Source organism: Agelaius phoeniceus, chromosome 2 (assembly GCF_051311805.1).
Source record: "Agelaius phoeniceus isolate bAgePho1 chromosome 2, bAgePho1.hap1, whole genome shotgun sequence".
NCBI classification, from domain to species: domain Eukaryota; kingdom Metazoa; phylum Chordata; class Aves; order Passeriformes; family Icteridae; genus Agelaius; species Agelaius phoeniceus.
Window position 1 is genome coordinate 91,600,554 of NC_135266.1, and position 25,970 is coordinate 91,626,523.

The 25,970-nt window shown below is 40.0% G+C and overlaps 1 protein-coding gene across 1 annotated transcript; it reads left to right on the forward strand.

The window, feature by feature from the left end:
- Positions 1–1,843: 1,843 nt before the first annotated feature.
- SPICE1 (spindle and centriole associated protein 1) lies at positions 1,844–24,574 on the forward strand. The gene is made up of 17 exons (XM_054654614.2): positions 1,844–2,008; positions 2,438–2,485; positions 3,609–3,755; positions 7,636–7,738; positions 8,499–8,620; positions 10,186–10,271; positions 10,559–10,701; positions 10,932–11,072; positions 11,820–12,085; positions 15,296–15,427; positions 16,038–16,185; positions 17,641–17,865; positions 19,845–20,227; positions 21,580–21,751; positions 23,124–23,226; positions 23,552–23,630; positions 24,448–24,574. The coding sequence occupies exons 1-17, from the start codon at positions 1,925–1,927 to the stop codon at positions 24,499–24,501; spliced, it is 2,436 nt and encodes an 811-aa protein (XP_054510589.2). The 5' UTR covers positions 1,844–1,924; the 3' UTR covers positions 24,502–24,574.
- Positions 24,575–25,970: the final 1,396 nt, after the last annotated feature.

Consider the following 25,970-nt stretch of genomic DNA (forward strand, 5'->3'; position numbering starts at 1 on the left):
TCTATAGCACAAAAGCAGAAAATCTCATTGCTGTTGGGAACAAAATAACAAAAAAACCCACCCCCAAACCAGTAAAGAAACTACATTTCCCCTGGTAACCATGGCTGCAAAAATATCCAGGATAGAGGATATTACAAAGGAATTCCCTAAATCATACTAACTAAGAAAGGGAAATAGCAAAAATGTATAACAAACCAAATTGTTTGGAAACCTGATCATTTAAAATTACTGTTTGCATATGTAGTCTCTGTCTTATGTAAGCTCCTCTGCAAGTTAATAGATGCTATAGATGCTCAGCTGGCTTCTGCAGAGATAATGCCACATTTTCAGACTCTGCTGAAAATGCAGCGTGAAGAGTAACGAGAAGTGAAATGTAGACAGGCTTTAAAGATATCTGATAGAACATGCTCCAACCTTTCTTATACTTGGGCAAAGTGTCTTGAGAATACGCTGCTTGAATGAGAGCTGTCTCTGCTTGTATCGTATTTGCTTGTATTAGGTATTTAACATTTGTATTTGTAATTAATAATAGCAGAGAGGTTAAAGAGCTTTCAAAATAGATGATGTGATGATGCAATTACACCTTTATTGCTTTTTTTTCTTCAGTAGGCCTTGTTCTTCAAGACAATTTAAAGCCATGTGAAGAGAGAAATCCAGATATGCCCTTGATTTATGCTTTTGGCTTCCATATTTTCAGACCAACACAGATTAATGAATTGCCTCGCATGGATTTCTCTTCCCACAGGCTGAACTCTGATGATCACTTTCAGGTGCATGTGGTACCCATGTTCAGTGTCTAGATGGAAACTGAAGGTTTTGAGGTGCAACCTCCACATTTGCAGCACTTCATTACAGGCAATTTCTGAAAGTATTTCTCAAATGCTTTTTACTCCCCTTGTGATTTCCATCTTCTCCTTGTATCACATGCAATACAATTCCTTCCCTCAATAGACTAACCACTACTATCTGCACCTCACATGAATCTTTTTACAGTGATGCTGGTAAAGCCAGAATTGCATTGATGGGGACCCTAAGCACCAGGAAATCTTGGTGAAATGGAAAGTTTTAAATGAAAAGCTGATAAACCTTATGCCTTCACTTTACATCTCCCACAAACAAAATATTATGTTCACAGTGTAATACAAAATGTTAACTGTAGCCTTTTAGTAATTACATCACGTCTTCACCTGTGTGGAGGGAAGTGGAGGATCTGTAGCATATTCTGGGGTAAATCTGTAGGCAATATGTTGCACCCATCTGTAAGCTCAATGACTCATCTCAGAAACACCAGTTGCTTTACAGAAACCACAAATTCCTTGCGCTTACCGAGGTACACCCTTCCTCAGTGGCACACTAACGAAATCTGTTTGTTAAATTTAAACAAGGGCCACTCTTTAATTTCCTATCACCTTAATTTCATGGCTTGTGTGACATTTTGCTCTGAACCACCTGTTAACAGCATCTGAAATACATTTTCACACGGGGAAAATTCCAAGGCTTCCTCAGAGGGACACACTGAGAAATATCTTTGGAGAGTATTTCCAGCGAGGACGGGATAACAGCGAAGTGAACGAGTAGAAAAATTAAGGCGAGGGGAGATGGAAGACGAGTGACAACGCCAGGAACAGCTCCCGTGGAGAGGCCTAGAGCGGCCAAGGCTCCACTTAAGGGAGGCGGCGGGGGCGGGGGGTGTCCCCTGCAGTCCTGAGGGAGGGCGGGGGCAGAGGCTGCTCCCTCACAGAAAGCCCGAGGGGCGCAGGAGTCGCGTTGCCATTCCTACGGCGAGACCGGGATCGGGAAGAGAGGGAGAAGGAAGAGGAGGAGGAAGAGGCGGGCGGAGGAGACCGCTCCCCCTCCCCTCAGGGCGGGCCGAGCAAAGCCGGTGCCGTCGGCGGCGTCGCTCCCGCCCCTTCCCGCGGCCGTGATGTCGCTGCTTCGCGGGCCGCGGCCCCGCACCGCTGGCAGGAAGGGCCCCAGAAAGGCGGCAGCAGCCAGGCGGGACTGGGATGTAAGTGCCCCCGCTGCCGGGCGGCTTCCGCTGGGAAAAAGGCCCCGGAGCCTCCGTGCCCAGGCTGGGGGAGCCGCCGCCCTCAGCAGGCGCTGCGCCGTGGAAACGCCCGGGTTGCGTGTGGGTTGGGGCGGGCAGACACGGCGTGTGCCCGGGGACACGGCCCCTCGGGCTTCCTTGGCCCTGGCGGAGACCAGGCCTCCTGCGTCTCCTGGGGAAACGAACCCGCTCAGGTCTGGTGCAGGTCTCGCTTGTGGCGGCTGCCTCGCCGAGGGTGGAGCGCTCTGCAGCGCCATGAAAGTGCACAGCAGTATAGTGTTAGGCTAATTATATTGTAGTTTAAAAGTTGTGTTATTTTTAAATAAAACTTTAAAAAAAAGTTTGCCCTCAGTTACGACTTTTGACGTGTTCCCTGCTTCCTGTTCGTAGAGTACCGTCCGTGATTTGACAGTGCACCGTGCAACTCCTGAGGATATTGTAAGTTTAATAGCACTCACTGCTCTGTCCCTGTGGTAAGGACATTTAGCTGGCTGTCTGACATAGAAAGTGCTTACCATGCTTATGGGGATGTTTTCTGCCAATGTTTAATGTCTTTTTCAAGCCTCTGAGCATGTTTTCTCTTTAGTGCTAGTTTTTTGTTTATAATACTGAGCATCCCCAGGTCTAGCAGTTAGTGTTCTTCAGTTTCCTGTTCCCACTGGGGAGCACTAGCTGCAGTTTTTATTTAAATAAATCGTGTGCCATCATAAAAGCAAAAACATAAATGCATGAAAGGTCAGTGGATTAGCTGAAGGTCTTATCTTTGCTAAGAAGGACTGAAAGATGTGCTTTGTCTGAGGAGCCTTCTAATTCTGAAAATACTCAATTTTAATTTAAACAATTTAACACAATTTCTTTATACTGAGTGACCTGTTGATTGCAAAGTATGTGAATTATTTGCAATAAACAGATCATGTGTATTTACATTTATTTAATTACATTGCATTTACATGTATTTAGATGTGTATTTGCATTTTCTTGATAGCAGTAATTACCAGGATGGAAGAGGCAGTATGAGCTATTGTAAGTTTTTAAAGGTTTGTCAGGATAGATGATCACAGTAGCAGAGAAAGACTTGATTCCACAAATGTTTGCCTTGATAGCTTCTAGAGACTTTAGCAAGCACTCACACATTTAATTCTTTAATTTGTATTTAAGGTATATTTTTTATATATAATCTGTTAGAAGAAGGGAGACACTGTGTCTGGTGACTGACAATGTTAAATCAGGAAAATGCATTTTGCCTTTTTATGCACTTTACAGGTGCTAGTGTTTGGGTTTTGCCTCCCTTTGCAGCTGAGGAAACTCTTGCCAGTCAGTGGTGTAGGGCAGACAGAAATTGAGACCTTCCCTATTCACCTTTGGAACTGCTTTAAATTTGGATGGAATATGGATGGCAGTACTGATGGCATTTTACACCTGTGGATGTTTATGAGGTTGTCATTGGCACTACTGTGAAGTTAAATAATGTTCAGTGCATGAATGATAAAATCAAGAAGAGCTCACTAACAAATTTTGCTTAAGATTGATTTTTGACATGATTTCTTTTATGTTTCTGTAGCTCCGTCGCCGTGAAATACACAAATCAAAAAACAAAGCATTGGCACATCTGGAACTCCAAGAGAAAGCACTGAACAGAAAATGGAAGAAGCAAAGGCAACTGGATGCGGATTCCTTGGAGAAAAGGAAATTTGCTCTGATGCGTGAGGTGAGAGCTAAATTCGCACTTGCAGCCTGCTGCAGGTGATCTGCAGCACTCCTGGAAATCTGCTCATGCACATGGAAGCCACAATTGCTCCTCTTGTTGGGTAACTTGATTTCATACCTGCACATGCTGTGTGTGCTGCATGCATGCAGTGGTTGGAGTAGACTGTCTGACAATCCAGCTGTTACATGGAATTGCACATTTGACCCAGGTTGCCTGGCTGTGCCCTCTGTAATTCTGCAGGCCTCTTTTCATCTGAACAGGAGCTGTTTGCAGAGTTCAACTGTTGTAAAAAGTATGTGTATTCTTTGGGTTCTTATTGCCAGCTTGCCTTTTCTTCCTCATGTCTGGCATTTTTCTTTGATGCAAACATGAACATTTCTCTATCAGGGAGGGACGTTGTTTATTTAAACAGAGAAAGTGCAGTGCCAAGGGGGCTGAAAAGGTGAGGCAAGAAGTTGTTAAGGGAGGAAAATTGACACGACAATGATTGATGAGCTATGGCTGACAAGCTTGTCATCTGAGGATTGAAAAGCTTGTTCTCAGCATTCTAAAGCACTGTGACTGTAAATATATTATTGAATTTGCTTTTGGATATTGAACTGTAGCAGTAAACCTAAGCCTAGTCGACAGAGAGTAGCTGTCACTGTGAAGTGGTGGTAGATCTCCTTTTTCACATGGTAGGTCACTCCTTGCTGTGTGTTGCAAAAACTAATCTGAAAATTGGCTTTCAGACCTCTGTAGTGACTGAGAATTGTTCATGCTGGTAAAGAATGATGATGAACAGTGCTCACTTAGCAGTCAAAATAAGCATGATCTGCTAGTTCTGTAAATGTGCAGTGGACTAACCATCACAATCTTCATTGTTTTGTCTTCTGTAATTCTTCAGAAGTCTCTTTCTGATCTCTGAGAACATTCAAGCATAGACAAGCAAATGGAAGTACTTAGAAGATCACCACCTAGTTTTCTATTTGACCCCTGTTTCTCTGCAATCACAGTAGATTTTTTTGTATTATGGATATTTTGCTAATTAAGCCTCAGACTTGGACTTTTGTTACTTTGGTACTTTTCTGCCAAGCATATTTCAGCAGAGTATTCAAAAAACACTGTGAACTTCTACATGACTTTCCCTAATGCAACCTAGTTTCAATAATACTTCCATGCAGAAATAAGTTATGTGTCAGAAAAGGTAAATTAGACCATATTTTATAATATTTGGTTGGGCTACCTATTATGTGAGTTCATTCTTTTGCAGATGTGAAACTCATGTTTAGGAAATAGTCTTCTATATTTGTTGCTGTTTCTAATGAAAACGTACTACAAATCTCACATCCTCCTGAGTGGTTTTCCCCTTTATAGTTAAGAGATTACTTTATTCAGTTTACTCTGTGTTTACTTCTGAATCAGTGAAAAGGAAGACAAAAGAAAATGATGCCAAGGAAGATGAAACAGATGGAAACACAGAGACAAAAACAAAGCAGAATAACAAAATAGATAGAGTTACCATTTTCACTTCTCCCTAACTTAAATCTTGTTAATTGCCAGGTCCTGTTGTTCAGAGTAACTGTGGAGACTCTGTGTCTTCCAGCAGAGCACAACCACTGAGAATTGCTTCCTTGTCTCTGTTACCTTGGTGATCTTTTTCTTTTAGTGCTGTGAGTGTAACTTTCTAAGCCTCTTGAATCCTGCTCAACTGCAAAAGACTCAGATTCAAAAGCTAAGAAGGTGCTGCTATTAGTGTTGTTTCTCATGTAGTTGAGTGTTGAACAGACAGATACTACTAAAGAGTTACAAAATAGATAAGCAAAATTTTAATATTTTGGAGGTTTGTCTGCATGAAAATCTGAATGAAAAGATAATGAGTTTACTCTGAAACTTAGGACTGGGAATTTGCAGGTACCATACAGATTAGTCCTGTAGCAACTTATTTTTGAAAAAATGTTAGTGCATTGCACCAAGGAGTAGAGGTAAATGGCTTGCTGTAGTGGACAGATTTCAGGATGAGTCCTGTTTATTTGCTTTGATAGCAATCTGAAACAGGAGGGAAGGCGATTTTTAATGAAATTTGTAGGTGATACTAAACTGGGACAAAGCACTCTGCTCAGTGAATTTGTCCAGGGCATGTAAATGGGCCTAAAGGGGTTACAAGATGATACCACTTTTTCTTCTCATCACAAGCAAATGTGAGCTAATCTGCCTTGGGAGCAATGCTCTAAAAATGTTCATAACATTCAGCAGGAGGGTAGAGCTTAGGAACCTGCTGATGCCAAAAAAGATCTAGAGAGGAGGGTAAAAACAAGCTAATCAGGATAACTTTTGTCTGATTATACACATCACTCTAATTTTAATTACCTTCAGGAAATGAATCCTATAAACTTTTTTCCTTTCTATATTCTTTTTCTTCTGCTAGTATGGTATATTAACTTTATCTAAAAACCTGCATTGTTTTGATGTGAAATGGCTTAATGGAAGTAGTAGATTTAGTTTGTATCAGATGTGAAAATTGAATAGTGCTCTGAAAAGGAGATACATTAAGTGCTTGAAAGGTGAATATTCACTGACTTGCTAAATTATTATGAGAAGTCTAATTTACTGCAGTGCAATGCAAGCTCAAAAGACTAGAAAACATGGAAACTCAGATATGTAGGGATGCTTTGTGACATAACAAAGCATGTAGTAAAATAAGGGGTAGAGGAGAAACAAGTGAAATGCCATTGCCTAGAATTTTTTTAATGAGGCTAAGTGTAAGCCAGCAAAATTACCAATGGACATTGAAAAGAACTCTGTAGAGATAACAGCATTGAGTACTGTGAAACCATTTCAAAACAGTTTCTTATGATTCCTGGAGCAGCAAAAATTGTCAGTCAGTTTTCAAATTTTGAGTAGGAGGGCATACGTGAGCCTTTTCTCTGATGTCTTCTGAAGTACTCACAGTCTCTGGATCATTTTGATGAACCATGGTGAAGGAGGTTGCTGACATATCTCCTCTCAGGTATTTAAGAGTATCTACCTTCTCTCCAGGTTGTGGGATATAATTCTACTAGTTTTCAATTTCCAGCTTTTTAATGAAGCCAGGCATCAGTGAGGAGCTTTAAATTGTGTTCTGCTCACAAATCCCCATCCCCAGGCAGCTCCATTTGGCTCATGGTAACTGGATGCCTCTTGCTTTGCACTCCCAAGACATCCTTCCTTAGGAGTCACCTGTTGTGATGGACTTGAAATACTAGGGAGAGACTTTGGGAGAGACAATTTGGATACAGAAGCTGTATCTTCTGGAGATTCCCAAAAAGTCTTCTGATGCCAGATGTATCCAGCTGTGTTTACCTCTGTTGGAACTTTTGGTGGTATGTGGCTTAAGTTTTAGGTAGGATTTTCAGGAGGCAAGACTCAGTGAAACAACTCTGCTTCAATTGGTTTGAATATCATCAAATAATACATGTTTTTTTGGGTGTCAGATGTAGGTAAGTGTTCTATGACTTAACATTGACATCAAATGATTTGAGGAATACTTTTTTTTTTTAATTGCTATATATGTCTTTTTTTTTTGATGAGCATGTCATAAATACCCAGCTTCTTGTGTCAGGCTGGAAGGAGAAGAGGGAGTGAAAGGATTTGTTCTAAAGAGAGTCAGTGCTGATGGGGGCCTGAGAAGTAATAACTTTAATTTTTCAGAAAAACAGTATGAATTCTAGTTACTCTGAATGGAGTATGGTTTTCTGATCTGTCTTATTTAGGATCTAATTGCACAATACCAACTTTACAAATGTTCTCTTGTTTGCTGTTGGCTTGGTAACTGTTTAGAGGAACAATACCAGAAAAAAAAAAAACAGAGGAAAGGATCAGTCTGCTCAGTGCTAAGTTTCCTTATGCACTGTCCTTTCAGATTCTGTCTGATCAGTACCATTTGCAAGATGTATTGGAACGATCTGGTCAGGCTATGGCTGTGGCAAAAGACTTGCTTGAGGATGCTCCTCGCACACGAACAGGTAGCACACCTCATCATTTGTGGTAGCCCATTTAAGATATCTGCTTGCTTTCTGTGAATAGTCTTGCTTTGCAAAGCATTCCTTTTGACTGGTTTCATCTCATTGTCTAACATAATATAATTGATCCTGTTCGTGTTGGATGAAACACAGGTGAGGCTATCACCTCCCATGGCAGGGGAGAGTGACTGATGGCTGGTTATTCCACTGTGTTGGTCCACTGTGGAATTTCACAACATGTGCTCTGAAACACCTCTGTGCTCACCATTGCACAGCCAAGCTACTGGTCTGTGCAGAGCAGCAGTTTGAGCTGCTGCAGCAGTTCTGATTCTCACTGCTGCATGAGCTGACTCTTTGCTCTTGGATATGGTTGAAGATTTACCAGCAACATCAGCTTTTCCTTTTCTTGATTTGGCTTGTGGATCCTTGTGCTGCTGGAAGGCAGGATTGGCTGTCTGTATATGAAATCTTAAACCTAGGGATTTTTCTCTGTAGGCTGCCATTCTCTTTTGTTCCTGGTCACTTTGATCCTGCAAGCTGCTTCTGCACAAGTGAATTTATGCAGGTGGGAAGGACAAAAGCTGGGTATGTGGCCCAGTGTATTAAATTAACCCTATTGTCAGTCCTTGGTTGTTGTTTAAAGTGACATCCCTGTGACCCCTTTTTTGTGAAGTACAGGAGCTTGATTTTCAGTACAAAATCCTGCAACCTAAGTAGAGACCAAGCCCTCTGTGTTCTTCCCTGTGTTGTTTAATTCCTCTAGGTTTTCCTAATGTAACAATGGCTCCTAACTGTGACCTAGAATCATCTCAAGGACCCATTGTACAAAAAAGTCATCCTCCCAGTCAGCTTTCCATCCTTAATCAATCTGTCATGGATTCCCAGGTAATGTATATTTTGTTCCATGCATACACATCCTGTGGCTTTTTTGTTTGCACAAAATAAGACTATTCAAAGATAAGAATTTCCAAGCAGAACTAAATTGGTTTTTGTAGATAATGTTCATAGAAGACCAGATTAAACAGAGGTGAGTTTCTTTTGTGAGACTCTGGGAATCGTGATTTTTTTTTCTTAACTCTCAGATATGAGAAACAAATATCATTATGTCTCGTAGAAGGTCTCTCACATAAGCATGCCCTCCCTTTTAAATTCTGGAATTCTCAGAAATAGTACAATGTGATTACAGTCTAAGAGAAGAACTTCTGTGTCATTTAACTAATTGCCATATTTCAGAGTATGTCTCTGATTTACCAATTATGTCTGCATATATGGGGACACAGCCATTTGCATCCCAGTTCACTCCACAGCCTTGATGACTCCTAGAACTTTAACTTTTAATATTTCACATTATTTTACATTTATTCAGATTTGTTGTAAACAATTTTTAAATTGTTTCAAATTTAATTTAGTTTGACTTTGTGCTCTGTTTTCTTTTAATAACATATTGTAGTAGGAATGCTCACTGGGGTTTGATAACAGGCATGTGGTGCTCCCAGAAAACTTTCCTCTGATGAAGACCAAACAGGCTGTTGGGAGCAAAAGTGATGGTGTCATATTCCCACGGTTCTCTACTTCCATTTCCTCCTATCTTGCAAAAGTATCTGTAATTTGAGTTGTGGTACTTCTATGTTAGGTATTTTGGTGTGGCATTTGTTTTTCCATTTTTTTAATATGAGGAGTGAATTGCAGCACCTTTGTAAGCTGTGTCACTGGATGCATGCTGCAGAATAAGCTGAAAATTTTAAAAGGAACATGTACTGATTGTGTGACAAGCTTCTGTGAGTTCTTATTTGTCTATGAAAATCACATTTAAAGGCTATCTGGTGAAACCTACCCAGCAGCTCAGAAACCTGGTAGTTTGAGGAACCCTAATTCCAGATTTGGTTATTTGCACTTGCTATAAATGTAGTACATAGGATTGTATTTTGTTCTGGTTGCATTTTACAACCAGACTATAAATGTAATTTTGCAGGTCTCATTATGAAATTGTTTAGCTTGTAATGTCAAATAATTGAAATGTTACAAATTGTATGGATTCAAGTTGCTTTTCCATATTTTGCCTGCTGTATTTCTGTTTTGGTACAGCCTTAACAGCTTTTATTTTATCCTCTAGTTTGCATGGGTTTTCATTTTTAATATAAATTGTACAAAAAAAATATTGGTTATTGAATTAGTCACTTGCTGTGTTATTTTCAGAGACAATTGTCAGTTCCAGTGTTTCTTAGGGACTAAAGTCCCCCAGAACTTCCTGAAAAGGGGTGTGGATTTTTTTTTTTTTTTTTTTTTTTTTTTTTTTTTTTTTTTTTTTGGTGGTATTTTTATTTTAAGCAAGTTTGGGGGGGGGGAAAGACTAAAACAAATGTTGTTGTTTTTTTTCTTGAAACATTTCCATAAAATTGGTCTAACTTCTTCTGAATTCTGTTTTGTTTTCTTTGTTGTCTCTTGAGAAGCCTCTTGATGAAGAGGAGGAGGAAGCATTATCAGAAGATGGACACCATGATGTTTTGGGTTTCAAATCCAGGATCAATTCTGACAGGTCAGTACAAATACAGGTTTCCACCTGCTTGACACTGGAAACAGGTGGAGTCAAAAGAGTGTTGAATGGGCATAGTTAAGTTAGTTCTTCTCTTCCCCTTTGCCTTCCTTTCCTGATCTCAGAATTCCAGGGAGAGGCCTTGTTGTAGCACTGAGACTGGGAATGAAAGTGAGCAGGGAACTCACCCGAGCAATTGCAGATAATTTTAGGAGCTCTGTAAAGATAGATAATGTGGAATCGTGCCATTGTCCTGTTACAAGTCACTGTTACTCTTGTTTTGAATGTAGGCTGCTTCGGTTGCTGAGAAAAGAAAATTCCTTGGTGAATTCTCCGTTGTGGGCTGAAAAGGGTGTGAGAAAAACCACCTTATCACAGGAATCAAATGTGCCTCGTACTCCAACAACTGTTTCCCCTTCATTGGACCAGTCAGGTTGGGCTTGCAAATCACAGCAAGGTTGTTGAGCTGTTCATAGGATCCTGTCTGGAGTTCCTTTCCTGGGTGGGGGTCTGAGACAGAAACGTATGCTAATTTGACTCAGGTTATTTTCAGACTAAAAAGCCATCTCTTATCATAAAATTACTGTAGACCATACTACTATTAAGGACATGCCTGAAATATTTCACATGTACTTTTTTTTCTTTGTTTTGTGTTTAAATCAGCCCTCAATGCTACCAGTGTAATCAAGAGAACCCATTCAAGACTTCGGAATGAAGATGAAGAAGAGTTTGTAGACTCCATTGACACTGTGAGACAAGTGCTGAACCCAAACTCAGGGAAACAAAAGCAAATTGCAGCAAAGAGTTAAGTACTTCTAAAAATAAAATACCCTTTGTCCAAGGTCCTTAATGTTGTAAGAAAATGTGGGTTGGAAGGGATTTTTGGGAGTCATTGCAGGGCTAACACCAAAGTTTGATGAGGGGGTCCTTGAGTCTTGAACATATCTGAGGCTGGGTGTTCCACAGCTCCTTGTCTGGTGTACTTCCCTGTGTTCTGCACGTTCATTGGCAAAGCTGAGTCCATGGGAATTTGGGAACCATAAAAACGGCCCTTGGAGGCTGCCCATGGAGTCCTCTCCTGTGCAGGACTTGTCTAGCTCTGATCCAGATTTGTGTTCTGTGCTGCACAGATTAAGGCTGCATTTCAGTCCCCGTATTCTGTGTGTTTGTATGAGGGGACTGCATCAGTTGCAAGCTGTAACATGAAAGGGGAGTTGTTTACTGAGTATGAGAAAGCAGCTGATGTTTTTCATTAGCAAACTATTTTCCATGCATTTAACTGGAAAGGAGAAAAGTACAAACAGGTGTATCCAAGATAAAAGCATCAGTCAGTTGTCCTTGAGAGGTACTACTGTGGCAGCAAAAAATGTGGTTTTTAGGATCTGAAAATAGCTGGAATAACTGGGGGACATTCTTTGATGATCTGTTTCATCTTATGGCAAGAGAGTGCATTTCCTTTGATTTACTTCAATAAACAATGCAATTTCATTGGTACTGTGAAGATTTCTATACAAGTTGAAATTCCGGTGACCCCTTTTTCTTCCCCTTCAGTGAAAAGAAACCAAGCTGAACAGAACTCTGCAAGACAGAAGAGAGGTGATTCTCCAGCTAATTTAATCCAGACTGACACTCAGAGGGACAACAAATCTGGCCTAGATGTTCTCAGCCACATGATCCAGGAAGTAGAGCATGAACTGGAGGAATATGAGCGATGTACAGGCCGTGAGGTCCCAAAAAAACAGAGAAGTGAAGGCCTGTCTGGGTTTACTCTGTCACTGGTGAACGCTCTCTGTCGCTTGATGCGCTACCTCAAAGAGGTGAGAGACTCAGAACTGCTCCTGGAGACTGAATGAAGAAGGGGGTGAAGTTATTTCACAGATGGGAACTTGGGTCTTTTCTGGCTTCCAAGCATTTTACATTGAGCTCTGATTATCATTGCGTATTACTAGGTTTGCATGCAATTAGCAGTTAAGGCTTTTGGTTTGTTGGGAACTGGTTTGCTAGGAATTGGTATCCCTAGTGAAAATGGAGGAGTTGACTGCAGTGGAAGTCTCTCAGTGTCTAAGGGCAGAAAATACCAATTGAAGTAATTTAAAATTTGTTATTTACATATACTCAGAGTTGTAGCAGGGTTATAACTACAGCACTGTTTGCAAATTTATTTTCTTCCTTTGCCTCCCCAAGGTGATGCTGTTGTCACCAGAGCAGTGGACCCAAATCCCCTATTTTCTTTGAGGGATTCTGTAGTCCTCTTTTACTATCCAGGACAGAAACTTTACCTTAAGCAAGAATGACCTGAAGTGCTCACTGTAACAATGCAAAGCTGGGAATTAATGGAATTTCATAAATAAGATCACCTGTGTGCCATGTAGAAGCTTTTTTAAAAAAAGAGGGGGGAAAAAAAGTGTGTTCCAATTCATCTGTATCCCAGAGCTATCAAGAGGCAGCAATGCCTCACAGATCATTTGGTCTATGTGACATTTTAAACCAGACTGTGACACTTCCTGCACTCTTAATAGGTGCAGCAGAATATATTATCTAAATGCTAATTCTCTATTTCATAGCAAAGGTAATAGATTTCTAATGAGTGTGGAACTCTCTTATTTTGGTTCCTTTTCAGAGTGTATAATAATTGAAACAGGGAAACCCATCGTATTTAAATTTTTTTTTTCTCTTACCAGATGTATAATAACTTAATCCTTGTATTACTCTGTATTTAATCTGTATGGAAGAATTTACTTTGATTAAGTCCTGGAAGTAAATAGTAAATAATCAATCCAAGAGAGAAAAGCAGCTGCCATCAGAAGACAGACTTCAGCTGAGAAAGTCTTCTGTTTTAAAAAAAAGTTAATAATGCTTGGTTTTTGTTAAATTTGTAATACCAAAGCATGGAATTAAATTTGGTTCTCTTGCAGTTATAAGGAAGGATCTTAGAATTTCAGTAGAATGTTTTCTGTTTATTAGGAGTACGTCAATTTGATAGCATCCAGTTTGTGTTATAAATGTAATTGCAGTTATAATCCTATTTAGATTGTCTTTAATTTTTCTACAGAAATGAGTTATTCCTGCGCCTCAGACATCTTCCAAAGCTACTCTCATCATTTTTCTTGTTACCATTCCATCCTTCCAGAAGTTGATTGTTTGCATAATTGTCTGCCACACGCACAAATTTACCACCTAAATTCTTTAGTAAGCAATATTACAAAGTCACTCAAGCTGCATAATGTGGTTAATTGTATTCAGGCTTGCTTGAGATAGATACTGCATTCACATTCTGAAGTAACTTTTCTCCTTTTCAGGGAGCTTTAATTAGTTATAATTTGAGAATTTGCTGGGAAGAAGCTCAGCTTGTCTTGAGTGTTTCATAAAACCCGGTCCCTGTGATGCCAGACATAGATCAAGCACTTGAGTGCACCATCTGTCTTGCCTAGCCAACAGAGTTAGCAGAATTCCAATGCCTGAATTGTAACTGGCAGTGCTTTTGAAGAACATGACTTTGCAGGGGACATTTAGAAAGCCCCTGATTTTAGTTAGACAGTCAGTCCTCATGAGATTTCAAAACTTTTAGAGATTCCCTTCCTCTCCTTCCAGTTTTGCTGCAGAAAATCAGAAGGATTGCAAAAAAGGATGTTGCCTAATTTATTCTCAAAATTGTATCTAAAAAGTAGGAAGAGAAACTTGGATTCAGGAATCTTCCATGAAAGTGTTTTTATTATGTGATTAACAAACCAACACCTATAAGAAGGAAATAGTGACTATGGAAGAGGTTAGAGAAAAAGAAACTTCTGAAATCTTCGCAAAACCATATGAAATTCTTAAAGGGAAATGTATAAATCTGACTTGGTATCTAAACTAATTTTTAGATCACCTTCCAAGTGTTAAAATTAATCATTCCCTACTCACCCTCATTCTGCTGAGAAAGCTGTTTCTTTGCCAGACCCACAGAGAGGATGGGCATATTCCCTGAATCTGTGCTGCTCTGTTCTCCCTGTCTGCTGCATGTTCTGGTGCAGTGTTAAAGCTCATGTGATCAGAGCCACACTGGCACTGGGCTGGGATGAAAATACTTCTTCCAGGGTATACCAGACCTAAATCCTACCTGGGGATAGGAATAGATGTTACCCTGATGGTTTCCGTTTGCATAAATATAACACAGAACTGCTTGCAAGCTTTTCCTCCAAGACTAGGTTAGTGCTGTGTAGGATTAGTAGATATAGTAGCTCATCCACATGATCTAAGGCATCAGAAGCTTCTACCAGGGTAGAAGTGCTTATTTTGTGCTGTCTTATTGCTGAAAAGAGAGAACCAGGTGCAGGATTTTTTATCCATTTTCTGAGCCAGCATGCTTCACTTGGTTCAATACAAAAAACCCTGTTCTCTCTTCTCTTCTGGAAGGGAAACAGAAAATTGATGGTTTGCCTTTCATATACTTAAGGGAGGTGTATCTGCATGTCTTTGTCTAGTGGCAGTATCTGTGAGTTATTCTCAAAAATATTCATTTATTCATTCACATCATGTGTATGCAGAGCTGTTTGGTTATCATACTTTTGAAACCCTCTGGAACTTTTTCTCTCTGATGGAAAACATTAGAAAGCAAGTTCTCCTTTACTTAGTCAAATTTGTCTTCATTAATGAATTAGGGAAACTAAAGATTAGGCACAAGTAGCATGGGAAACTGACGAGCATTAGCACACCTGGAATTATTTGATTCCTACATGAAGATTCAGTGACTTAAGAAGCTGTATCTGTGCAGAGAGAAAATGCTTTTAGTTACATCCTGTAAAAGCTGTAAAGGCAGAAGAGGAAGGATGTCTAGGATTCCCTACAGTGTCCTGGAGGATCAAAGACAAACAGTAAGCTCTCTGGCAGTTCTCAAGGCCAGACAATTTGATTTTGTCCTGAAAGTAATGAAGTTTAGCAATAGTGGGAAGAGCTGTTACATTATGATGTCATCATGACTCATTCCTGTTTTCAAATGAGTCTGTATTGATTTATAGTAAGTTTTCAATTTTTTTCTCCATCTTTAGGCTGAAATGCAGCTGCATGAGAAAGAGATGATTAGGCAGCAGCAGAAGGAGATGTTGCATGAACACAGAGAACTGATTGATGCTCTGACTGCTGAGGTTCTTCAAGTTAGGGAAGAAAACATTACTATGCAGGTACTGAGCCCCCCTTGCTTCTTACCCATCAGGATTGTGTTAGAATTCTGAGCTCTGTTCTGGAAATTTTCACCATAAACAGAAAGAAAGTGATAAAATTGAGTGAGGAGCCTGAGAATTACAGTAGCAGGTACGGGTATGAAATATTTGGAAAGTCATTTATTTATGTTTATTTAACTTCAAAGCCTGAGAAAGTGCTGGTTCTGTGAAACTGACCTTTACTTTATCTATCTAAAAGTTTAGGCATCTTCCTTCACGCTTCTATACTGTTAACACTACTGGAGCAATGAGTAGATGTAATACTACATTTTCCTTTTTTGGGGTTCCAGTGGAGGTAGATTTGATCAGTGGCTACATTTGGGAATGATGCAATTAAGAAACCTTAGAGAGGAACTAATGTCATGAGTAAGAAAGGCAAAACAAATGATTTATAAATGAGAAACATGGAGACAATAATATTTAACTCTCACTGGAATCCTGCAAAATCATGCAGTAGTATTAAGAGGCCAAATTTCTTCTCAGGACTTCTTGTAGTATAGAGTTTTCTAATTTACGTTGGTAGAACACAAATTCCTGTAATCCTGTATATGTTTTTTTTTTCCTCCTTCAGAAGAAACTTCAGCAATACATGACAGTAACAGATGAAAAGCTGATGTGTCTCACACAAGCATTTAAGGGCCTCCCTTTGGTAGAACCTGAAAGAGAACAAAGTTCAAAACATTTGGGAATTGCAAGCAGAGGCCCAGCAAACAGCCAAGGTATGTACAATGAAGGATGAAAGAGGAGAGGTTAGTTTATCCCTGTAGTGGAAAATCTGGTATTTGATAGATGCCTGCTTGCACAAGTTCCTCTTGCAGAAGCGTGAATGTCACTTCTGTAAATTCACAGGCCCTAGGTACTGCTCTCAGCACAAGCAAAGCAGAAGAGTAGCATTCCCCCATTAATGTGGCTTCTAAAGTCAGTTTCTTTCTGAGGCTCCTAAAAGAACCCCAGAAACCCAAAGAAGTCAAACCCCACAGAATCAGGATCTCAGCTTTCTGTTGCTGAGCAGCCTGGCAGTCTGAGATTGGTTCTTCCATGAGACACTGGAGGTCGCTGCTGGCCCGAGCAGCAGCAGCTGAGGGCGGGAACCAGCCAGTGAGAGAGGTGTCACTTGGTGTTTGTGGGTGTGTGAGGGCAGTGACCAGCTGAGTGATGTGTGACATGGAGACAGCCTGAGCTGAGCCAGTAGATGGGGGGCCAAACTAGCCAAACAGGATTCACCTTGGACTGTTAACCACCTCTCACACTGAGTTCCCTCCCAGCTGTCTTTCCTGGTCAGTTGTTTAAATGTATTGCTTTTGCTCCCAAGGTCAGTAACTTCTTGTGAATCCCAAGATTTCTCAGAGTTACTTGTATTCCATAGTTAAATGTTGGTTTTGTGAATCTTTCTGGAGTTAAAAGTTTTCTTCCTGGAAAGATTTTCTTCAGAAGAAGCCACATACCAGATCCTTTTTTATGTGATTGACCCAGGCCTTATAAAAGCAAACCAAAGGAAACCACCCCCAAAATATAAAACCCAGTCAGAAAAGCACCCCTCAATAAACCCCTAACCTAACACCCAAGCCTTCACATTCATCAGTTCTGCAGCACTAGGATTTTCAAATATTTTCCTTATTTTCCTTAGTTAAAGGAAGAATAATTTCTTTTTTTTTTTTTTTTAACTGAAGAGACCTCTCATTTGAACTAAATGATAGTAAGATCAGCAGAGCTCAAAAAAGCTTTGAATTGTTTTCTAACAGCATTGTTGCCATCAAATTTATAATATGGGGGATTAGGACAAGTGCATAAGTCTGATTTTTTTTCAAGAGAATGTTGCCAAATGCAGCTCAGATAGTTCAAGTCATGTATCTGTAAGTCTTGTGCATGAGCTACAAACAGATTTCATGCCACTGTCCTGAAATTGAGGCTATGTGTAAGACTTCTTGCTCTTATGGCCAGTAAAAATTTCTAATTTGCTTGAGTGAAAGACTTCTGTACCTGGACATCAGAAGAAAGGTGTAGAACATACTCTACTCTTGTCTGTCTTTTCAGGTGTTTGAACATAGGAGTTGTTACTGATATTTTTCCTATACTGCTATTTCACTATAAGTAGTTTTTGTTCCTTTTTTTGTTTGATTGGTTTGTTTTGTTCATTTGTTTAACTTTTATCCCTGCTTTGTCTTTTTCTTTAGAAAAACCTGATATGACCTACCCTGAGCCCAGGACTGAAGTAGGCAATAGGGAAAATATGCTGAAATTTCCACAGGAAGAACTTCCTTTCACATTTCATCCAGGGCCGGGTGCCTCAAGTGATACGAGATCTGCTAGAAGCTTCCCAGCTCACATCTTCCAGCCAGCTGTGCTGTTGTCCCCACCACAGCAGAAAAGCAGCCAGGAATTGTCTTCCCTCCAGAATGGTGAGATCTCTCTGACTGCAGAAGATTTAGGAGTTTGTGGTTGTGTGTTACTGTTTCAATCTCACACTACCTCTGAAGATGCATTTTACATGGAAAATTTTTTATCTGTATGCCTAGACAAATTGGCCCAATAGCTGGAATATCCTACTGCTGCACCCAGATATGCATTTCCTTTGTTGCTATGCCTGTTGCTAGACAGCCTTTACACTTCCTGTTTTCCATCTGCTGGCAGCAGTCCTGCCAGTGGCAATCCAGACAGACATTTTATTCTGTACTCATTTTGATTATCATATCTGTGATTGCTGAAGCTCTTTGTCAGTGACCTACAGCACATCATTTCAGATTTCCATCTGCTGATGGTGTAATCCAGCCTCCATCACCTTCAATGGTGAGACCACAGAAGCCTGGAACGTCTGGTTCTGCAATGTTGTAGACACAACAGGATATCTGTAGGCTGTGTGCTCCTGCTTTGAGCCAATCCTCCCAGCAAAGGGGTTTTTGGAACCTGTGGGAGCCAGGTTCCCGTTGGGTTTCATTCTGTACGCAGGAAATAGTTGAGGAAATTTTGGGTGAAATTCTGTTGCCAGATAACCAGGTAGCTCAGTCTTGTCTCAGTATCCATAGCTGAGTTCTGGTTCATGGGAGGAAGAAAGTTCATCAGGGTGATTAGGCAAGGTGTTTCTCATTTATCCTCACTGAAGTGAGCAGGAGGAAGCACTCTGTGATTCTAAAACTGAGCTGTTTCCTGCTGCAATTGTCACTGAAAGCACATGCATCCCACTGGGCATGCCAGGGCCCTGGATAACACCCTTGTTGAGAGGCAGTACATCCATGGCCAGATTGATGGTGGCTGGCAAGAAGGAGGGTGCTGGAATGGGTTTTGGTGTTTTTCTCCTTTTTCCTCCTTTTCAGCTGTTTTGTAAGCCTTTGCCAAGTTATAAAAATAACCAAAAGTTTTGATTTTTAAGGAGTTGGCTGGGCAATTGGAAGTTTTTATCTAGTTCTGCCACTTGGTGGGCTGCTGTACTGTGAGGAGGTACATAAACAATCTGGAGGAAATCAACTAAAGGTCTTGATCTACAAAAAGCAATGTCTGGTTTCAGTCCCATTGAGAACTGTCAGAAGTCTTCTGTCATTTGAAACAGCAATGCAGAACTGTATTCCAAGATTTCTCTAAAATATGTTGTTCCTCTCTTAAGACTGATGCTAAGTGGCCCAACAAATGTTAAACTTAATGAATGTTTCTTTATGCTCATAGCTTCATAAAACACACCTGAGTGTAATTTTTTAAGTGTTCATCTCTGCTCAAGAGGCAAAAACTAAAGCTTGTGAAGGAATGGCTATTTGGTGTATGAAGCATAGGAAATCTGGTTTTGGTCACCAAAGTCAAGTTGGGCTTAGCATGTAGCAGCAGACAGTGCTGTAACTGTAGTCATGTTTCTGTGGTGTGTTATCTCTTTGTTGATGATGACCACAAAAAAATACCTTACTACTTTTGTTGGCCACACTGCTTCCTCTTTAGGGGCTAAGTAGTTAGTTTATTATCATGCCAAATTCTTGTATTTTTTGTTTCAGTATCCTAAAAGTTTTGTTAATAACCCAATATCAGAACTGAAACAAAAACTTAGTTTATCAGGTAAGGTAACTGAATTTTGGAAAATGAAGGACTAACTAAGAAATAGTATTAATGTGTCAGCTAAGAAATACAAAACAATGTATCTTCTTAGTGACTACTCTGTCAATCTCAAATAATTTAAATGTGAGACTGTTTGCAATCGGAAATACTCACCTAGTGAGTTCTTACAGCAAGATATTGCATAGAGTGGTTTTGATCACTACCATAACACCATTCAGGCCAGATGCTACAATTCAAATTCTTGCTTGATTATTAGTAACCTGATGCAGTAAAGTCACTGTTGGTCTCCTCAGTGAGGATCTTGTGTCACTGTCCTCACTGTTCCTTTATTTTGTGTTTGTAGCGCTGGCAGCCATTTCCCAGTCTACTGAAAGAGAGCCATGCAAGGAAAGGAGCTTGCCTTCCTCGCTGAGGACACAGAGCACAGCTGAGAACTGCCCCATCTCGCAAAGGCAACCAGTTCCTCCTGCAGATAAAGACTTGGAGAGTTCCCATGAGAAAACCAATCTGTCCTGCCCAGGTGACACTGGAAAAAGCAGCACAGCTGAAGAGTTCCTTCGAAATGGTGATCTGCTGGGACAGATAGCTGAGCTCACACGGCAGAATGCTCTAATTAAAGCTCAACTGAGCAAATTCAGAGGTGTCCCTGGAGACAAAAGTGATTGTCTGCATCAGCCAGGCCTGACACAAAATGCAGATCCTAGTCCAGGCTCTTCACAAGGACAGGTCAGAATTTAGCAGGAAAGGAAGGCTGGATCTCCTTTCTGCTGATCTGCTTTCCCATAGTTTACTGGTGCTTTTTTGTCTTTCATGTTGTCACTTACTATTTGCTTGCTTAGAGACTTGTTATTTTTATTATTATTCCATGAGCAAATCAGCAGCAGTTTCTCATATTGGGCCTATGTTGTACATGGGTTCTGAAGAAGGTTATAAGGTTATGCTGCAAAAAGAGATGGTGTTGCAATGTGATCCAAGCTCTTGCAGTTTGGATACTGTTAGCAGTGAAAGCACTGCACCAGCCCACAGCTTCTTGTCAAGCTTGTAAAATGCATACTTAAAGCCATGTCATACACCTCTGCTACTCTGACCCAAAAGCAGGTGAGATTTGAAGTTAGTGCAAATACATCTTTTGCAAATGTTTGATCATAGTGTATGTGCTTGTTGGGTCTGTCTTGTCAGTCCTCTTCTATGGAAATCCCAAAGATTTTGGGAAAGGGAGACCTGGAAGGCTTCAGCTTAAGTGGAAAAAATTAACCTGCAACTAAGCAGTTACTCAGTAGGATCCCAGCGAGTGAAGTTCACATCACAAAAACATCCCTGCCCTTGCTATTGTCTTTAGTTCTATCACAGTGGCTGGTTGACTGCTAAATTAAGGATCCTGAAGATTTTTAATTTTGTCATTTAAATGTAGGCTGAGAGTGTTGTCACTTTCAGTTTGGGTTATGCTGTGTAGTATTTAGTCGTTTGGTAGTACATGGTGATGCAAACTCTTAGTAAGTGTTGTTTTTGTGGAAGCAATTAGTGACAGGGACGGGAAGAGGTCAAAAAAATCAAAACCTGGCTTAAAGATGAGTTCCAGGACACTTCTTTTAGAAACCTGCTTTTGCTTCCCCACACCCTCCTGAATGTGTCTCTGATTAAGTACATTCTTAATTGTAGTTAATTGCTGGGTGTTTATTGGTTTTGGTTTGGTTTGGTGGTTTGTTTGGGTTTGGTGGGGTTTTCTTTGCGGGGGGGCAGTTGTTGTTTTTTGGGGGATTTTTTGTGGTTTAGGGGAGGTTTTTTTGGGTAGGGGCTTGGGTTTTTTTTTCTTTCTCAAATTATATGGACAACAGCTATATTTTTCCTACTTGAGGGAAGATCAGTATAAAATATTGTAATGTTTAATCAGTTGAGGACTTAGATACAGGACAGTAAAAGGGCCAAAATCAGATTTTTCACAGAAGTGCTACATAATTATATTCACTTTCAGTTTGAAAACAAAATGCATAGAAGTACTTGAAATATATTGTATGCCCTCCTTTAGGGTAAAAATTGTAAATATTTCATTGGAAGTAATTATCCCATTATCCAAGTAGAGTCATCTCATGGTATCAAGGAGCTTGGAGGAAAGGATAGCGGAGCTGAATCGCCAGAGTACAGAAGCACGGGATAAACTGTTGCAGTTGATAGACCAGCAGAAATCAGCTGCTGCTGACATGGTCCCTCCAATGCTGTCTCCTGTTCAACCCCCATCCCTGAATTACACTGGTAAGTACCCAGCTTCAGGAGAAACAAAACTAGTCAGACAGTGTTTTTCTCCTTTGGCAAGTCCTTATCTTCCTGGATCAGCGGTTGTGGTCAGAATTACACTTGCTGTTAATGCTTTTGTGGTACAAACACCTCTTACTTCAGAGAGCTAAAAACTTATCAGCTAAACCTCTGCTGAAGTTAGCTTAGTAATTAGTCTGCTGCAAGTACTGTGCTTCATGTTAAACCTCATCTTTGCTGTGTCTGAAGAACAGGTGCTACATTTGGACATTAGTAGGAACTTCTTCACAGAAAGGGTTGTCAGGCATTGGAATGGGCTGCACAGGGAGATGGTAGAGTCACCATCCCTGAAAGTGCTTAGGGAAAGACTGGATGTGACACACAGACAGTGCCTTGGTCTGTTTGACAAGGTGGTGTTCAAAGGTTGGAGTTGATGATCTCTGATGTATTTTTCAACTTAATTCTGTGATAATCTCTGGTGGTCAGCACTGGGTTTTTTAATCAGTCCTCTGTTGTGCAGAATCTTGGGTGAAAAAGACTAAAGTATTGACATCAGGCTTCTAAAACTTATGGCAGAGTGGTCATCCTCTTCTCAACCTCATTTTAATTTTTGTCTTTTGGGTAGTCTTTCCATCAAACTGTCTTGCTGAGTTGCTGCCTGTGCTAATAGAAAGGAATAGAAAGGAGCTTCCAGTCATGTAACAAGGTAGTTTAGCTTAGAGAATATACTTGCTGGTTCAAGATTCATAGATTAGCTGCCATATGTAACTGTAAAAAAAGATTACTTTGCAGGAGGTCAGGGCTGCTTTATCTTTTCATGGAATTGTTGTCATTACAAGCAGAACTGCATGTAACCATGTACACATGCTCTGTGTGAGACACCTGTCCTTTCCCCTTAGAAACCAGAGAGGATGTACAAAGGGGGAAGGACTTGGAGAGAGGAAGAAGGGGGAGGAGGGAGCAGCGTGTGGGCATTTGCATGCAGGTGCCTTTGCAGTGACTCCTGGGTCGGTTGTTTGGCTGTTTTAATGTAAATTCAGCACAATAAGTAAAATCTTAAAGCAACAAAGGTGAGAGATAAGAAGTCTCTAAGCCTGTAATTGCCAAAAAACACAGGAAATTTAACTGTGGAAGAGTCATTCTATATATGTGAGCATTGTCTGTTAGTTGATCTGAGTCTCTGCTGTCATTGTCAGTCATTTTCAGAAAGTGAGTGTGAGGTTGATGTTTGACCTGATGTTTTGTTTCTGGTCTGTGTATCTGTGCAATTGGGAAGAGGTTGTAATGCCTCTGGAAAAAATGGTAAAACAAAATGAATGTTGTGCAATGTTGCTGTGTTCTCATCAGAATCAAACAATTATTTATCACGTAGAAAATGCAAGGAGGACAGTTGAAGTGTCTGTTCCCATGGCAGTGGCTATGGACAGCTCCAAGGATGACAGTGTTCCCCATGCCAGTATGACCAGTATAAGAAGGTAAAAGTTCACCCTTTACTGTTTCATATTTTTAGTATCCTAATTACCCACACGGCAGAAATTGAACACAATGGAGATATTGCGATATGGTTTTTTGGCTTTGTGGATTTTCCCTTACTTTCTCACATTAAATTCTGCAAGTGGGACAAAGGTCTAATAGCTTATGTTTGTATTTAAAATATGTAAATATGTGCAATCTGGCACAAGACAGATGACATGTGTTGTTGAAGACTGCTGATGAGGGGTCCTAACTCAGGATCAGAGATAATATTCTAGTAGTCACTTCCATTTTTCACTTTTTAAATCTTATTTTGAATCTTTCCAGGACTGTAGGAGACTCCAGCAAACCTTTAAGTGCAACATCAGAAAGTGCCAAATTAACTTCTGTCAGCCAAAGACCAAAGGTGAGACTGAAAAATCTTAACCTGAAAATTTTATGTTGTCATAAAAGGGAAAAGATAATTGTAAGATGGGTGAAGGGAGGTGAGCTCTGTCCTGTTTTAAATATCCCAAGGCTATTATCAGTCAGTTAGTGGCAGATTGGATTACAGACCATTATTATTGGTAAGAAGAGACCTGAGAACTAGTGACATTCATTATTTTCTGCCACAGAGTTGTTTATAAGTAACCCTTTTCTGCTGTGGCATCTTTGTGTGTTAGAACTGGAAACCTTTCAAAGTCTTTCCCTGGTGGCTCCAGAGAATCTCAAGCCATGATTATGATGTAGTGGTAGAGCCACAGTCAAGAGGCAAGCAAGCTCTTCCCCAGCTGTTGCACAAGTCAGTTGCTGAAAGATGAGTAAATCCAAATGTAAAGAGAGCCACAATGTATATTTCTGACTCCTGATGTGCAAAGAAAAGGATAGCCTGTGGTGAAATGCTTTTACAGGGAGATCTGCAGTGGTACAGACTGATAAACCAGTCATAAGAGCTGTTTATAGGCTTGAAAGCAACCATGAGGACATACCACTAACCTGTTTCCTGGTGTCCAAAATAACCTAAATTAGACCTGATAGAGAGAACAGAGTTAGGGTCCAGGACTTGCTATCCTGACAGCAAACTATACATCCCTAGAAGGGAAATTTGAAATTATTAAGGTAGATGTGGCTTGAAGTAGGTGGTGTGATTCCCTCCATGGTGCCAATGGCAGACAACAGTCCTAACACACAGGTCTATGGGAAGTTTACTGTACATGAATCTCAACTGGTTTCTTCTTTTACAGGTAGAAAAGCAAAAAGAAGAAGGATGGTTTGCATTGTCAATGCACGTTATGTAAAGGAAGCTGAGCTCAAGTCCTGTATTTTTAAAATATTTTTTATTAACTACAAATAAATCACAATCTCTCTACAGATGTGCAGTTTAACTCTGAAGTGTTTTCATGTCAGTGCCATTAGTATGGAAAGGTCCATGTGCTTACTGTATTTGTTCCGTACAGAGCACTCTAGGAAGCCCTGGGAATGAGTTTCTGAGCTGGACACACTGCTGTGACCTTACACCTTTTCACCAAAATATCTTTCATGAGGTTGTAACTCAGGCTGCTGGAGCTTTACAAGTGAGCACCTTGATACCTCTGTTAGGTATGCTGAAGGCAGGAGGTTTTAGAAATAGCCTGTGAAACTTTCTGGAGCATTTATTTGCACCAGATGTGGGAATAAAATGTCAGGAAGAACTGAGATGAGGGATGGTACCTGCATTGAAAAGTAACCTTGAGATTAGGAAACCAGTCTGTTTCTGATGGATAAGTATTTGCATCAGAAAGAATTTATTCCTTCTGTGGTTTACAGTTGCTCCCAAAAATGGTGTTTTCTGTGCAGTTAGCATGTTAGAGATTGCATCTGGACTGGAGGATTGCTTTTTAAAAATCTCATTTAATATTTTTATAGTAAATATAAAGTAACTATTTGAAGTTAAAATCAGAATCTCTATTTGCTGTGTACTAAAGTATGTGGTCTTTGATATAACAGAAAACTGATACATATAATTGAATAAGCTGGTTTGCTGTGTATTTATGTAATATTCTAATGGCCATGGTTCTTATATTGGTTTTATTTGACTTTTTAAAATAGTCATTATTTTATTAGCAATGATTACCTATAAAATTTTAGACTTTGAGGAAATGCTTTGTTAGCTGTTCCTTACCTTGTAGTAAACCTTGCCAAAAACATTTATGATGGAGATCTATAAAATGAAAATAATTTGCAAGTCTGGGAAATAAAATAGCTGCAAGTAGCAAAAACAGACTTTTTTTTTAACGGTGTAATTTCCTCTGAAAGGTAGTGATAGGGTGGAGCCAGCCTCTGTCCTGTCAGTCAGTTCAGTTATAGGAGAATGAAGAAAACATGATGCTGCTTTTTTTTCTGGTTTGTTTTTTGTAGAGGAAGGGTTCTTCTAAACAGATCTAGAAAATTAAAATTTAAAAAAAGTGGGATTCAGAAGAGGATCTGTTCAAATATTCATTAATGCTTCCATGATTTATTTTTCCAGTGGGAAGTGAAGAAAGTTTATATTTCTGTATTTTGTGAAATAACAGTTAAAATTGCTTGGAAGAAATCCCTCAACTCATGAAGAGATGGCAGTGCCACAGTTGGGATGGGACTACATAACCATAGTGCCACAGGTTAATGCTGTTGCCTCTGCTAATGTTTGCTACAAATGCTCTGGAATTAATGAGAATTCCTTTTAGAATACAGGATTGGAATTAATCCTTTGAGTCATCTATTTTCTTTAACTTGGAAGCCTCTAGAT